General features: G+C 38.7%; 1 protein-coding gene across 4 annotated transcripts in view; it reads left to right on the plus strand.

Annotated features, from left to right (window-relative positions):
* Window positions 1-12,665, plus strand: part of Mpdz (multiple PDZ domain crumbs cell polarity complex component) — a 169,500-nt gene that overhangs the window by 16,026 nt on the left and 140,809 nt on the right. For all 4 annotated transcript variants that reach the window (XM_055629876.1, XM_055629885.1, XM_055629895.1 and 1 more), the window contains exons 2-3: window positions 8,544-8,616; window positions 11,096-11,262. In XM_055629876.1, coding sequence (XP_055485851.1) covers window positions 8,601-8,616; window positions 11,096-11,262 — 183 coding nt within the window. In that variant the 5' untranslated portion in view covers window positions 8,544-8,600. The remainder of the gene's footprint in view (window positions 1-8,543; window positions 8,617-11,095; window positions 11,263-12,665) is intronic.

Genomic DNA, 12,665 nt, shown 5'->3' on the forward strand with positions numbered 1-12,665 from the left:
GTTCGGATTCAGCAAAGGGAAATCAGGGAAGCCACAAACTGAATTTAGAAGCACTGATTGATGAGGAGAGATGAAAATATCTAATTACATGCAGAGTTTTATAACTCAGGGTAACTACATAGGCTATATGGTAGACAACACTCTTGCTTTCTGAAGGAAAGGTTCAAGAACTGGAGAAACACTTTGTAAAAAGTAAGGGAAGGTGTTTGAAATAAAATTATTTTTAGGGGCTAGAAGGGAACCGTAGAAAATGACCTTGGGAGACTTGTATATTTTGTATAAACTTGAGGTAGTTAGACAAAGAGAGCCTTGCCTCCCCACACTCCTCCCAGTTTGCTAATTCCATGGTGTTTTTCTGTGAAGGAAATATTGTCTCTATTCACTACCTTTTCAGACTCCCACTGAGGAATCTCTCAGTTAGAGCTAACAAAGCCACATATTGTTCTGCTCAGGATTGGCTCCTCCATCTCACCAACTCAATGGAAATCCTGTGCCTGAGTAGGCAGCCAGGGAAGGACAGACATTTCGGTACCAGCCCCTCATCCTACAGCTACAAACTCTTCAGGCTAACTGAGAGCTATGTTTCTGTGTCCATGGGGATGGCTGAGTCTTCATGCATTTTATGCACCAAGGACACAATGTGCCCAGGGTCACTGGGGAATTGCCTTGTTCCAGGCAGGCAAAAGGACAAACAGCAAGAGCCAAAAGTAACTTCTCTAGAGAATCCATTTCCAGTACAGGAATCACACCTGAGAATTCTGTGCCACAGAGCTTCTCCTTCTGTTTGTCTGAGGTCTCTCAAGAAAAGACAGTGTCAGAGGGAGTGTTTTGTGGGTTCCTGGATGCATCTGGTATCTCCTTGTATTGACATATTTATTTGCCAGAGTCGTTCTTGGAGAAATCCCTATGCCTGGTTCTGTCCAAGAAATATGTGTGGCATCTGGTATCTTGGCCCTTAACACTGAAAATATGGTGGTGAACAGGGCCAAACTGCCCAACCCCCCAAATTCCTCTGACTTTCACTAGGGAGTGAGAGAACAGAAGAGAGTAAATCTTCATTAGAGGCATCATCGTTTCCTGAGTCAGTATGCTGATGGGAGTTGACTTGAGAGCAGGGTCCTGTCATACAAGGATGTGGGTGGAAATTAAGTGAGGTAAGTGCCAAAGACATGGTATCAGAACCATATTTTGTGTTTTTGAGTCTTAAAAGAAAAAAAAAAAAAAACTTGATGAACTTGGAGAAGGAAGGGCATAAAATAACGGAATAACTATGCAGAATTGTTTATCTGATACTCTTTAAAAATGTTCCACCAGCTTGATCGTTGAAAGGTAGCAATGGCTCTAAGTAACAAACCCAGAAACCACTGATGTATGTGGACCAACCCCAGTGAGCACATACTCTGCCAGCCACAAGTGGTTTGGAGCTCTTTTCAGCCCTAGAACTGACATCATAGTGGAGGACAAGCAGGGAATGAAAGAATTTAACTCAAAAGCAGTACAAATTATAATTTACAATGTATAACTGAGGACCAACACCACATAGCATAAACTTCTTTGAAGCAAGTGGGTTCCCAGTTAAAGCAATGGTTTCTGCTTATGAGCTTGTTTATGTGACTGGGCTTTTTTACAGTTTCCTATCTTTGGTATCATCCTATATTGTAAAGTCATTATATTGCTTTGTCATTTGAATATCTGTGAGAGAGAATAAATTTATTTTAACTGAGACAGATTTATGTTTAGGTTACCATTTGCTTTTTTTAAATATTTATGTATGTATGTATGTATGTATGTATGTATGTATGTATGTATACAATGTTCTGTCTGCAGTTGTGCCTGCATGCCAGAAGAGAGCAGCGGATCTTTTTTTTTTTAATTTTTTATTAATTACACTTTATTCATTTTGTATCCCCCCATAAGCTCCTCCCTCCTCCCCTCCCGATCCCACCCTCCCTCCCCTTTCTGCATGCATGCCACTCCCCAAGTCCACTGATAGGGGAGGTTCTCCTCTCCTTTCTGATCTTAGTCTATCAGTTCTCATCAAAAGTGGCTGCATTGTCCTCTACTGTGGCCTGGTAAGGCTGCTCCCCCCTCAGGGGGAGGTGATCAAAGAGCAGGCCAATCAGATTATGTCAGAGGCATTCCCTCTTCCCATTACTATGTAATCCACCTGGACACTGTACTGCCATGGGCTACATGGGAAATATCCAATAAATACATTAAGCTCATGGCTTAGACAGTAGAAATTTATGCTCTTAGAGTTCTGGATTTGGAAAGTTCAGGGTCTTTTATGACATTCTGCCTCACATTCTGGTGAGGGTTCTTCCTGGCTTGTTGAAAATCTCCTGGCTATTTCCACATAAGGTCTTTCTCTATACCTTTAGGGAGATCACTCTTCAAAAATGCCACCAGTGTTAACCAGATTAGAGTCCACTCTTCTGAGCTGATCAAACCTTAATTGCTTTATAAAATGCCCTGGCTGCAGAAATAGAGGGATTGTGGTTCAATCCCTAGCAACACCCAGAGGAACTGGAACTACTCAGCCATTGCATCGGTTGGCCAGGATACATTTTTTTTTCCATAGTGAGTGTGCCACTGGCCTGGCCCTTAGGGTTGTGCCACTGGCCTGGCCCTCTGTCTTGATGACTGGCGTTGCCATCTCCTCAGTAACACATGCAGGATGCTGGCATCCATCCTGTGCTTGCTTTTACTTGTATTAGTAAGTGTTGTGGCTTCAGCTCTTAACTGATTGTTGGATCTGTTTTCCATTCTCATTTATTTTTATTTTCTTGTGTGTTTTGAACATCCCTCTTGCATGATCTCATTTCTAGTTTCCCTTGCATTTTGCATATCTTTTATACCATTAAGGGTTACCTTTCTGAAATACAATCTGATCTTATCACATGCTTCACCAAAATAAACTTCAGATGGAATCCAAACTCTCAATAATTTGGTATTTACGTACCCCCAGCCTCAGTATGTCTGTCAAAGGTAAGAAAGTTCTGTATTCAGAAGGTGGCTGGCGCATGGCCTTTCCACAGGTAGCACTCACCATCAGGCCTAGCTCCCATTGTTTAAGACTCTGTGAGCAGTATGAAGACTGTCTCTCCAGGACACTTTCTCTTGCTTCTCGTCCTGTGTCTTTCTTTTTGTTGTGTTTACTATTTCTCCAGTCACTTACCATTGAATTCTTAGACTGTCCTCATTTCTCTCTTCTGCCACCTGACAACGTGGCAGTCCCGTGATCATGACTATGTGCCTTGGCTGACTCAGTAAAAAACAAAATTTTTTCTAACCCCAAAGTTAGTCTTTTCACTTTTGAGAGATTTTACCCTACAGCCTTATAAAGGGAGCACATATGAATAAGAGAGAGTATCGATCAGTATGTGAGTCGGTTTATAAAGTTAAATTTATTTGCCTTTGGAGTAAGTTTAGAATTAATAAAATCTGGAATTATTGTAGGACTTCAGAAAGATTTATGACCGTGAACATGTGAACTTGAGAGTAAAAACCTCCTTTAGGGTGCTGGTCAGAGGCTGCTTGTAGCTACTGGACCATTGTGCTGGGATAGATGCCGTGCTGTGTTCCTGCCTTGGGGACAGCAGTTAAGTGTTGCTGTTGCAAAGTAGCAATTATAACTGAAAATGTACATTATGTTCTCAGAACAGTTGCAGGTAGGGCAAACTCCCTGTGGGGGATTATATCCTAGCTTTTGTCTGCTAGATCCAGGAAGTGCTGAGGCATCCCTCAAGGGGCCAGATGCTAAATTTAAATGCAGAGACATAAATTTAAATGCTGAGCCACTTTGGTGAGCCACAACCAGTACAATGAGCTTTTACTGTTTTATTTTTATTTATTTTTAGTAAGAATTTAGTGTAATAACTAGAAAAATGTGCATTTCATTTAGCCCCTCTTCAGAGAATTATTTCTATGTGTGCTGATTCGGTGTTTGTTTATTTTGGGGGTTTGTCAACGTGACACAGACTGGGGTCATCAGGGAAGAAGGAACCTCAGCTGTAAAATGCCTTTGTCCAACTGGCCTGTAAGCAAGCCTGTAGAGTTTTGTTTGTTTGATGATGGGTGCCAGAGGGCCAAGCCTGCTGTGGGTGATGGCACCTCTGGTCCTGGATTGCGTTAGAGCTGCCTGAGTGGGCCTTGAAGAGCAAGTCGGTAAGAAGTATCCTTCTATGGCCTCTGTTCCAGTTCCTGCCCTGGCATTCTTTCATGGTGGACTGTAGCTTGCAAGATGAAATAAACCCTTTCTCTAGAACTTACTCTTGATCATGGTGTTCTCACAGCAAGTAGAAAGCAAACTGAAATGAAAGAACAGCATTTTTACATGTTAGTTGCCGTGAGACCTGTGCATTCAGAATGCTTTGCTGTGTGAACCGTTGACTCTCTGCTGTAGAATGCCTGTGCTGTCTGCTTCCAGAACAGCTTGCCGGAGAGCAAAGTGGCCAATTAGTGCTTGCTCTTCAGTAAAACTACATATTCAGTTTATTTTTCATTCCTTGCAAAAAAAAAAAAAATAGTGTTATCAATCCATTGTTGGGCAATCATCTGGTCACAGGGAAATTCTTCAGATATATTAAGGATCTGGGAACTGCCATTATCATGAACATTTACAGAAAGCACACAGAACTAACATTGCATTCCTAAACAAATACAAAGATAATAAGATTGTCAATAAAATGGTCAGTTAAATTTCAATATTGGATATACATCTAATTAGACTTTAGTATAACTATCTCTGAAATATTGTTAAGAAATATACATTAAGAAATTATTCCTTTTTTATATTTCAAACTTGAGTAGGCATTGTGTTTATTTTTTCAATCTGGATGTGCTCAATTAAGATGCAAAATTAAAGAAAGCGGTGTGCAGTGGTTCCTGTTCACCTCTCTGGCGTAACCATGTTTCACTGTGAGCATTCTTGTAAAAGCCATGGATAGTTTTTATAAATATGCATATTTATGCTTTTTAAAAATATGTATCTATTAATCTCTACCTATAATGAATCTTATATTCTCTTATTTAATACAAGTAGTAGTAGCTTAATACAATATCTTACACACATTCTATTTAAAAAAATTGATTCCTCTACCATGTGGTTTTATTTTCAGGACAATATGAAAATAGGAGATAGAAGCTTAGTTCAGTGGCTCATCCTTCTTATCCTTGGGAGGCTGAGGGAAGAGCATGAGGAAGGACTATATAATACCACTTAGGTTATATAATGAGACTTTTTAAATAAATAGGGGCAGTATGATAAGATTGTGGGCTTGGAAATCAGGCAGAGGGAATTTCAAGTCCAGCTTCCCCCACTTAAGAGCTCTGTGATTTTGTGATGCCCTCACACCCTTCTTGTCTGGAAGATAGGAGAACACTCTGTGGGGCACCAAAGGGTACTATGGGTGGCAAGAGAGTGACAATCCTTGCCCTCAAGATGCTGTATCTCCCTAATGCAAAATCCACTGGGTGACGATTGATGTGTCGCAGGCTTCCGAATGCATGTTTATTGAACAGACTTTAGGTTCATTTATAACCAGATGATTATAAGCAGAACACATGGGTGGTTGCTAGTGGGGAGCCACAGCTTCTGTGATTCTCCCTGTGTTGGTGGATTTAGTCCTAACCCTTGAAATGCAACAGCCATGTTTTGTACATTAATATAAGTAGGCTTACTTTATCTTAGGCATTTTTCTTAAAATATTGCATTTTAAAATTGATTTGTTTAAAATAGATGAACATCATATAAGTGATAAATGTTATCTTTTGTTGACAGGACTACTAACAGGTTCTAAAAATACATAGATCCAACTGGATCAGATTGTGCGGACAGTTGGCTGTGTTGAATGTCTGTACCACTCTACTTCATTTATACTGAGAATAGCTTTTTTTCCCATTGGCTTACTCTTGTCTAGATGTGCTGCTTAGTTGGTTTTCTTTTGTTTTTTGTTTGTTTATCAAATTGACATAAACTAGGGTCGTCTAGGAAGTGGAAACCCCAGTTGAAAATGCCTCCATTATATCGGCCTTTCCTTGATTAATGACTGCTATAAAAGGGTCTTACCCACTGTGGGCTGTGCTACCCCTGGGCAGATAGTCCTGGGTTATATAAGTAAGCCTTAAGAGCAAACAGTAAGCAGCATTCTTCTATGACCTCTACTTCAGTTTCAGTGTCCAGGTTCCTGCTTCAGTTTCTGCTCTGACTTCCTTCAGTGACGGATTGTGTTGGGGAAATGGAAATCAGATAAACTGTTCTCCCCAAGTTGGTTATGGTCAGGGTTTTATCAGACCAACAGAGAGCAAAGTAGGAGAGAAGAAAATGGTTTTCATGGTGATTTTGCCATTGAAAAGGAGAAAAATTGTGGGGTGAATATTTCTCTTGTTGAGAGGCAGCATTTCATAGTATTTGAACTGTGCACTCTGGATCCAGACCGTATGTGTTCAGATCTTGGCTTCATACTGGTGATGTCATCTGAGTCAAGAGACTTGTCTGGTTCCTCTTATGGGAGTGGGCTGTGAGGATTAAGAGAATAATTGAATAATGTGCTTTGAACGCTGCTCAGCTTATGGGGGCTTTGTACTTGCCTATGTTATACAGTAACATATAATGTTGAGGTGTAAAGAGTGAAGAATTGGGAGGCGAATAGAAGAATTAGTGGCAGTAGTTTGGAGGCAGTAGACTTGATTTTTTTTTTTCTTTCCCACAGGTCTGTACTTACGAGTTTGAATTTTTGGGATAGGGTATAGGTCATAGAAATGAACAACTTAAAAAATATGTTCTTGTCCTGTCACAGTTGTTGATATGTAAATCCTATGGAAACCTCTGAAAGTTATGCTTTTATTTTAGGAACATCAGAGTGGGCAAACTGTGGGACTACTTTTTCTTTTGTTTTGTATTGCTTTAAATTTCTGAAATCTGCAGGAGTAATGCTCTCATATGGAAATTACTGTCTGTGACTTGCCACTGAGCTGGCTTTTTCTTTTCTTTTCTTTTCTTTTCTTTTCTTTTCTTTTCTTTTCTTTTCTTTTCTTTTCTTTTCTTTTCTTTTCTTTTCTTTTCTTTTCTTCTCTTCTCTTCTCTTCTCTTCTCTTCTCTTCTCTTCTCTTCTCTTCTCTTCTCCCTTCCTTCCTTCCTTCTTCCTTTTCTTTCCTTTTTCCTTTTTCTTTTCCCTTTCCTTTCCTTTTTTTTTTTTTTTGACCCTTATGGTAAGCGGAGGGGGAACATGAGAGTCTATTTCTACATAACTGGTTTGTAGCTGACTATGGGCAACAGTGTTTTTCTCTGATGAGATCTGCTCTGCAAATTATTTGCAAGCCGGCAAGCTTCTAAGCATGTCCTTAACACTGTCCATCTGTCTGAGTTTTCCTAGGGAACCTGTATTGACCTAGAATTTATTGGGTATACCAGCAACATTTTTCTTTTCAAAACTTGTTTTTAGTATTACTTCTAAATATACTCAGATTCAAAATAGATAAGTAAATTAAGAAGGGAAGGTTAATTTATTTTATTATATATTCTTTTATTTAAACTTTTTTTATACAGTATATTTTGACATACTGCAGCTCCTCCCAGATCATTTTTCCCTCCCTATCTCCCCAACTTTATATTGCGCGCGCGCGCGCGCGCGCACACACACACACACACACCACAAACCAAAAAGTAAACAAGCAAAAGACCAGTAAGACAAAAAAAAGTATCAAAACAAAGCACAGTGAATCAAAAAGTACACAAAAAACACTGAAATTCATTTTGTGTAGGCCAACTACCCCTCGACATGTGGCCTGCCCTGACGTGGTTCATATTCCCAGTGATACTCCATTGGAGAAAACTGATTTTTGTTCTTTGCTAGCAGCTATCAGTTATAACTAGCTTCTTGTTATGAGGTGGGAGCCTATATCCACTCTTTCTTTCAGTTCTATGACCCCTCCTCCCAATCTGGTTTGAACCTGTGCAGACGTTTGTGTGGTGCACTGTCTCTGTGAGCTCATTTGTGCATTGGTACTGTTCTGTCTGTAGGATGCTCTGTCATTGGAGTCATCCATCCCTCTGCTTCTGCCTTCTGCTTCCTCTTCTGAGCCTATGAGCATGTCACAGTTTATTTTCAGTGGCGTGTGTATTGTCTCCCAGTTCGGGCTGTGGACATTTGGGATAATGTCACAGCATTTCATGGTTTTGATCACAGAATTTCTTCTGCACACACAAGTGACCCTCTTGTTCTTTGGCATGAAGGTCTGTAATTCAAAATGCCTGTCTCAAAACAACCAACCAAACAAACAAATGATGACAGTTGTCCTTATTGAGAAGCTGCAAAGGAAATGCATTGGAGACTTTGTCCTCTGGTCTAGAACAGAACTTTTACCTTATTATTATTGCAGCTATTATCAAAGTTTTAAAATTATTTCTTTGCTGCATATGATGCAAACTGTTGCACTTGTCAATACAGTTTTAATAAAAGAATTATAATAACATTAAGCACTTTTTAGTCTTTAGTTTCTATTAAAATATAATGACTCCATTTTATTTCTTTTCTCCTCAGAGTTTCATTTTAGCTGGTGGTTTGCATCATTATAGAGAACACTGAACTTTGGAAAAGATGTTGGAAACCATAGGTAAGAGTTTTCTTTTCTCCCAGTTTTTGTCAGAAATGAACATGCTTTTACTGCTTTTCAGGATGTCATCTTCTACATAGCTACAGTAACTTAGATTTACATTTCTTTATCCAGGATCCTTGAACCAGGTAGTGGATTTCTGTATTTGTGCAATTTTATCCACATGGCTGTGTAAACCAAATAATTCATAATAAGTAAACATGAGAGTCTGCAAATTATGAGTTTTAATAAGTTAATAGAAGTTCTGCTCTATTTTATGAACCCAATTATGGCTTTTGGGTTTCACTGGAAAGCTGAACATAAGTTAATTCTCAAACAGGATTGTGATTCTCACTTGTGTTTGTATAGGTAAAGAGCTGCCTGATGGGACAGTAATCATCTCTCCAGTTTCATTTACTAAAATTGTTTAATTTCTGCAAGACATAATTTTGGTTGAGTGATCAGCTTTCCCCTGGTTCTGTGTTACTATCTTTCCCACACTGCACTGCAGTGTTAGAGACAATTGGCTGGCAGGTGTGGTGACACTGCAGATTGCAACATGTCAGCACTGTGCCTTTGCGAGGCAGCTCTTGGAAGCCTGCATACTGAAGGGGACATGTAGTTCACTCTTGCATGTGGATGACGCCTCCACAGTTGCCCTTTTTGAGGGATTGGGACAATAAAAGGAAAGAGAGCTGTTGTAATATTTTATTTTATTTATTTTTTATTTTTTTTTTTTTTTTTTTTTTGTAATATTTTAAATACGGACCCATTCCTACTCTAATCAGAAAATTCTGTGTGGATAGATTTTCTATACTTCAGTCCTCATTGAATCATAGGTGGTTAGAACAGTGTAGGAGAAGGAAAGGGAGAGTCTGGCTCTCACTGAACTGTTGCTTTCTGGATTTTATTCTGTTACTAAGCAGCATATCTTCTAAGATTTGATGTGCACATTAGTGATAGATTTGTGTTCTGACTTACCATGGAAAATTTGACACAGAACAAACAAAATTTTCATGCGTATCTTAATCATTCTTTGATTAGAATTTCTTCAGGAAGAATACTGTTTATTTCAGCTTATTTGTGTTTATGTTCTTATGATCAACATGACTTTATATTTGATTGGGAGTGTTTGTGGCATGCCAGATATGGTTCTATAAGCACTGTCCCTTATTACAATCCCATTTTTCTGATTATTGTGGTTGGCAATAGAAGTACATGCTCTCATCATGACTGTATTAGGACATATTTGAACAGTCTCCATTTGAAAAAAAAAACAAATTTGAAGTACAAAGTTTAAGAACCTATGCTTGTATAATGTAGGAATATGCTGAAATTCACTGGTAGAAGCTATATGTAAGTTTCTAGAACTATAAGGGCATACTAAAATTCTCACTTTCATAAGGTACCTGATTCAAAATGTTTTAATAGTTATTTGAATTATTTTGGTTTGAAACTTTATAAATATGCGATTTAATTTTAGGGGAAAATACTCCAAGGGCTGAAATAATACTTTTGAAATATTTATTATTTAATATTGCTAAGTTACTAAGTATAGAATACTTTATTTTTCATTTTTTATTAATTAATTAAATTTACATCTGGACTATAGTCCCTTCCCTTTTTTCCTCCCAGTCCCATCCTCCCTCCCACATCCCGCCTCCCCTATTCCTCAGAAGGGGATCCCTCCCTACCCACACACTCCAGCTTAGCTATTCACATGAGGATTGAGTTCATCTTCCACCCCTGTGGTCTGGTAGGGCAGTCTCATCAGGGAGAAATGATTAAAAAGCAGGGAACATAGTTCATGTCAGAGATATCCCCCCTCACCTGACCATGTTGGCCCACATGAACCCTAAGATCCCCATCAGCTACTTATGTGCAGAGGACCTAGGTCCAGACCATGCATTGTCCTTGGTTAGTGCTTCAGATTCTCTAGGCCTCTTGTATTTTGGATGTGATTCATCAGTCTCATCCACATCCACCTATTAATGAGTTAATTACCCTTTTTTTCTTATGTGTAAACATGTTTTATTTATCTTTTTTTTTTTAAGAAGAGATCAGATTTTTAAGGTTAAAACATCTGGCACTGAATTCCGTTACACATCATTTGCATCAGTTTCTGTGACTTTACAACTGTTTGCCTAAGTATGTACTAAACACTGCTCCTGCTTTCAAATGAACGTGACTGTAGGAGACTTAAAGGACCAGAGGAGAGGGTGTAGTCTCCCTTTAGGTACTAAATGTCAAGAAGTAGCAGGGTTGTTTTGAAGCATATGCAAGTAACACTATTAATTTTGAGAAAAAAAAATCTTTAAATTATTAAGTGTCCTTACACTGACTTAAAAATATGTACACTTGTATAGCTTTGCACACAGTTCAAATATGACAATACTGTGCACTTGGGAGATTGTTTTAGAAATTCTAAAGGCATAGAGTCATCATAGAGTTGACTAGCTTTTTGACTCCTATTATTGACTGATGCTTCCTTTTGGAATAGATAAAAACCGTGCCCTGCAGGCAGCAGAGCGCTTGCAAAGCAAGCTGAAGGAACGTGGGGATGTTGCAAATGAAGACAAACTGAGTCTCCTCAAGTCTGTCCTGCAGAGTCCACTCTTCAGTCAGATTCTGAACCTTCAGACTTCCCTGCAACAGCTTAAAGACCAGGTAGGATGTCATCACCTAAGGTGGCCCTGGGAGTGTCCCAAAGATCTTGTGCAAATAGGCTTGTGCTTTTCCAAAGGCTGGCTTTTGTATGCATTAATAAAGTCATTTACACTACCCACAGACATTTATGCTCACTGTGGCTTTTCCCTGCTGGTTATTTTTGTACCCGTTGTTGCAGATGATATGACATTATGTTGAAAGCTCGTGTGGATGCTTAGACACGAGCTTCTACAGGAGGAAGGCTGATGAAAATGTTTGCACTGGGCTGCTGCACACTTGGTTTTGATCATCACTAAGCTGTGTTGTTCGTGTATCTTGCTCATTCAGATTCAGACATTCAGCGCGTAGCATGAATTTGTATGTTTAATCATGTGTGCGAGGAAGGGAAGTCACCTCTGTTTTGACAGTGAAAGGATAATTACATTGTCATCAGTCAAAGGAACTGCAATTCTCACTTCTTAAGACTGTGCAAGTAGCACTTGCTTCCATGACAGCATCAGATGGTGATAAACATTAGGATTTCTAAATGTAACACCATGTTTTATTCCCTGTAAAAATTATGAGCATTAAAAAGTTTGAACATTTATATTAAAACTGAAAGCATATCATTTGACAGAATAAAAACCGAAGTTAAATGTTCTTTGAACTTACCTAATTTAATCACCATTTAGCAGGATTTAAAAATATTTTTAAAACAATTCTTATCCTCTCAAGGTTCGAAGTCAGTTTAATTATGTTCTCATGTTTTTAGAATTAATTTAATGATTATGGATGACTTGCTAGCAAATATTCTGCCTTAAAAGGGTAAAAATAAAACTTGAAAACTACTTTCATAATTCAGTGAATGAGCAGTTCTAATGGGATGAATGTTCCAGATGCCAACAGAAAGACAAAGGAGAATGCCTACTGTCTCCCAACCTTAACCCAGATTCCTATGCACTTTTGTAATTCCCCAGAAGTGAGAAGAAGAATCTTCAGAAATATATTTCTTTTGGGCTCAGGCAATAACTCAGTCAACAGTGTTTTTCATCCCCAGAACCCTCTGTTAACAAACAAACAAATGAAAACACAACAACAAACACAAGCTGGACATGGTGGTGCTAAGGAGAGGGAAACAAATGGATCCTACAGGCATATACACCTGCACACAGGGACATGCAGACACACAGATACACTCCCACAAACTATTTTTCTTTACTAAGTTTCAGAGTAATGATTTAAAAAGTCATAGTTGTAATTTAAAAAGATTTTGTTGAGTGTATGTGTTTCTCTTCTTGGTAAATTATTGGAAAGATTGGTTTTCAATGTTGTTGGACTGATAACCTTTTGGAGAAATCAGTTTCTAGAATATAAGCATAAACATGGTATGGAAAATTATGTTTGTTTGTTTTCAAGAGTGTAAG

This window comes from Psammomys obesus, unplaced genomic scaffold (assembly GCF_907164565.1).
Source record: "Psammomys obesus unplaced genomic scaffold, mPsaObe1.curated_primary_1811, whole genome shotgun sequence".
Taxonomy (NCBI): Eukaryota; Metazoa; Chordata; class Mammalia; order Rodentia; family Muridae; genus Psammomys; species Psammomys obesus.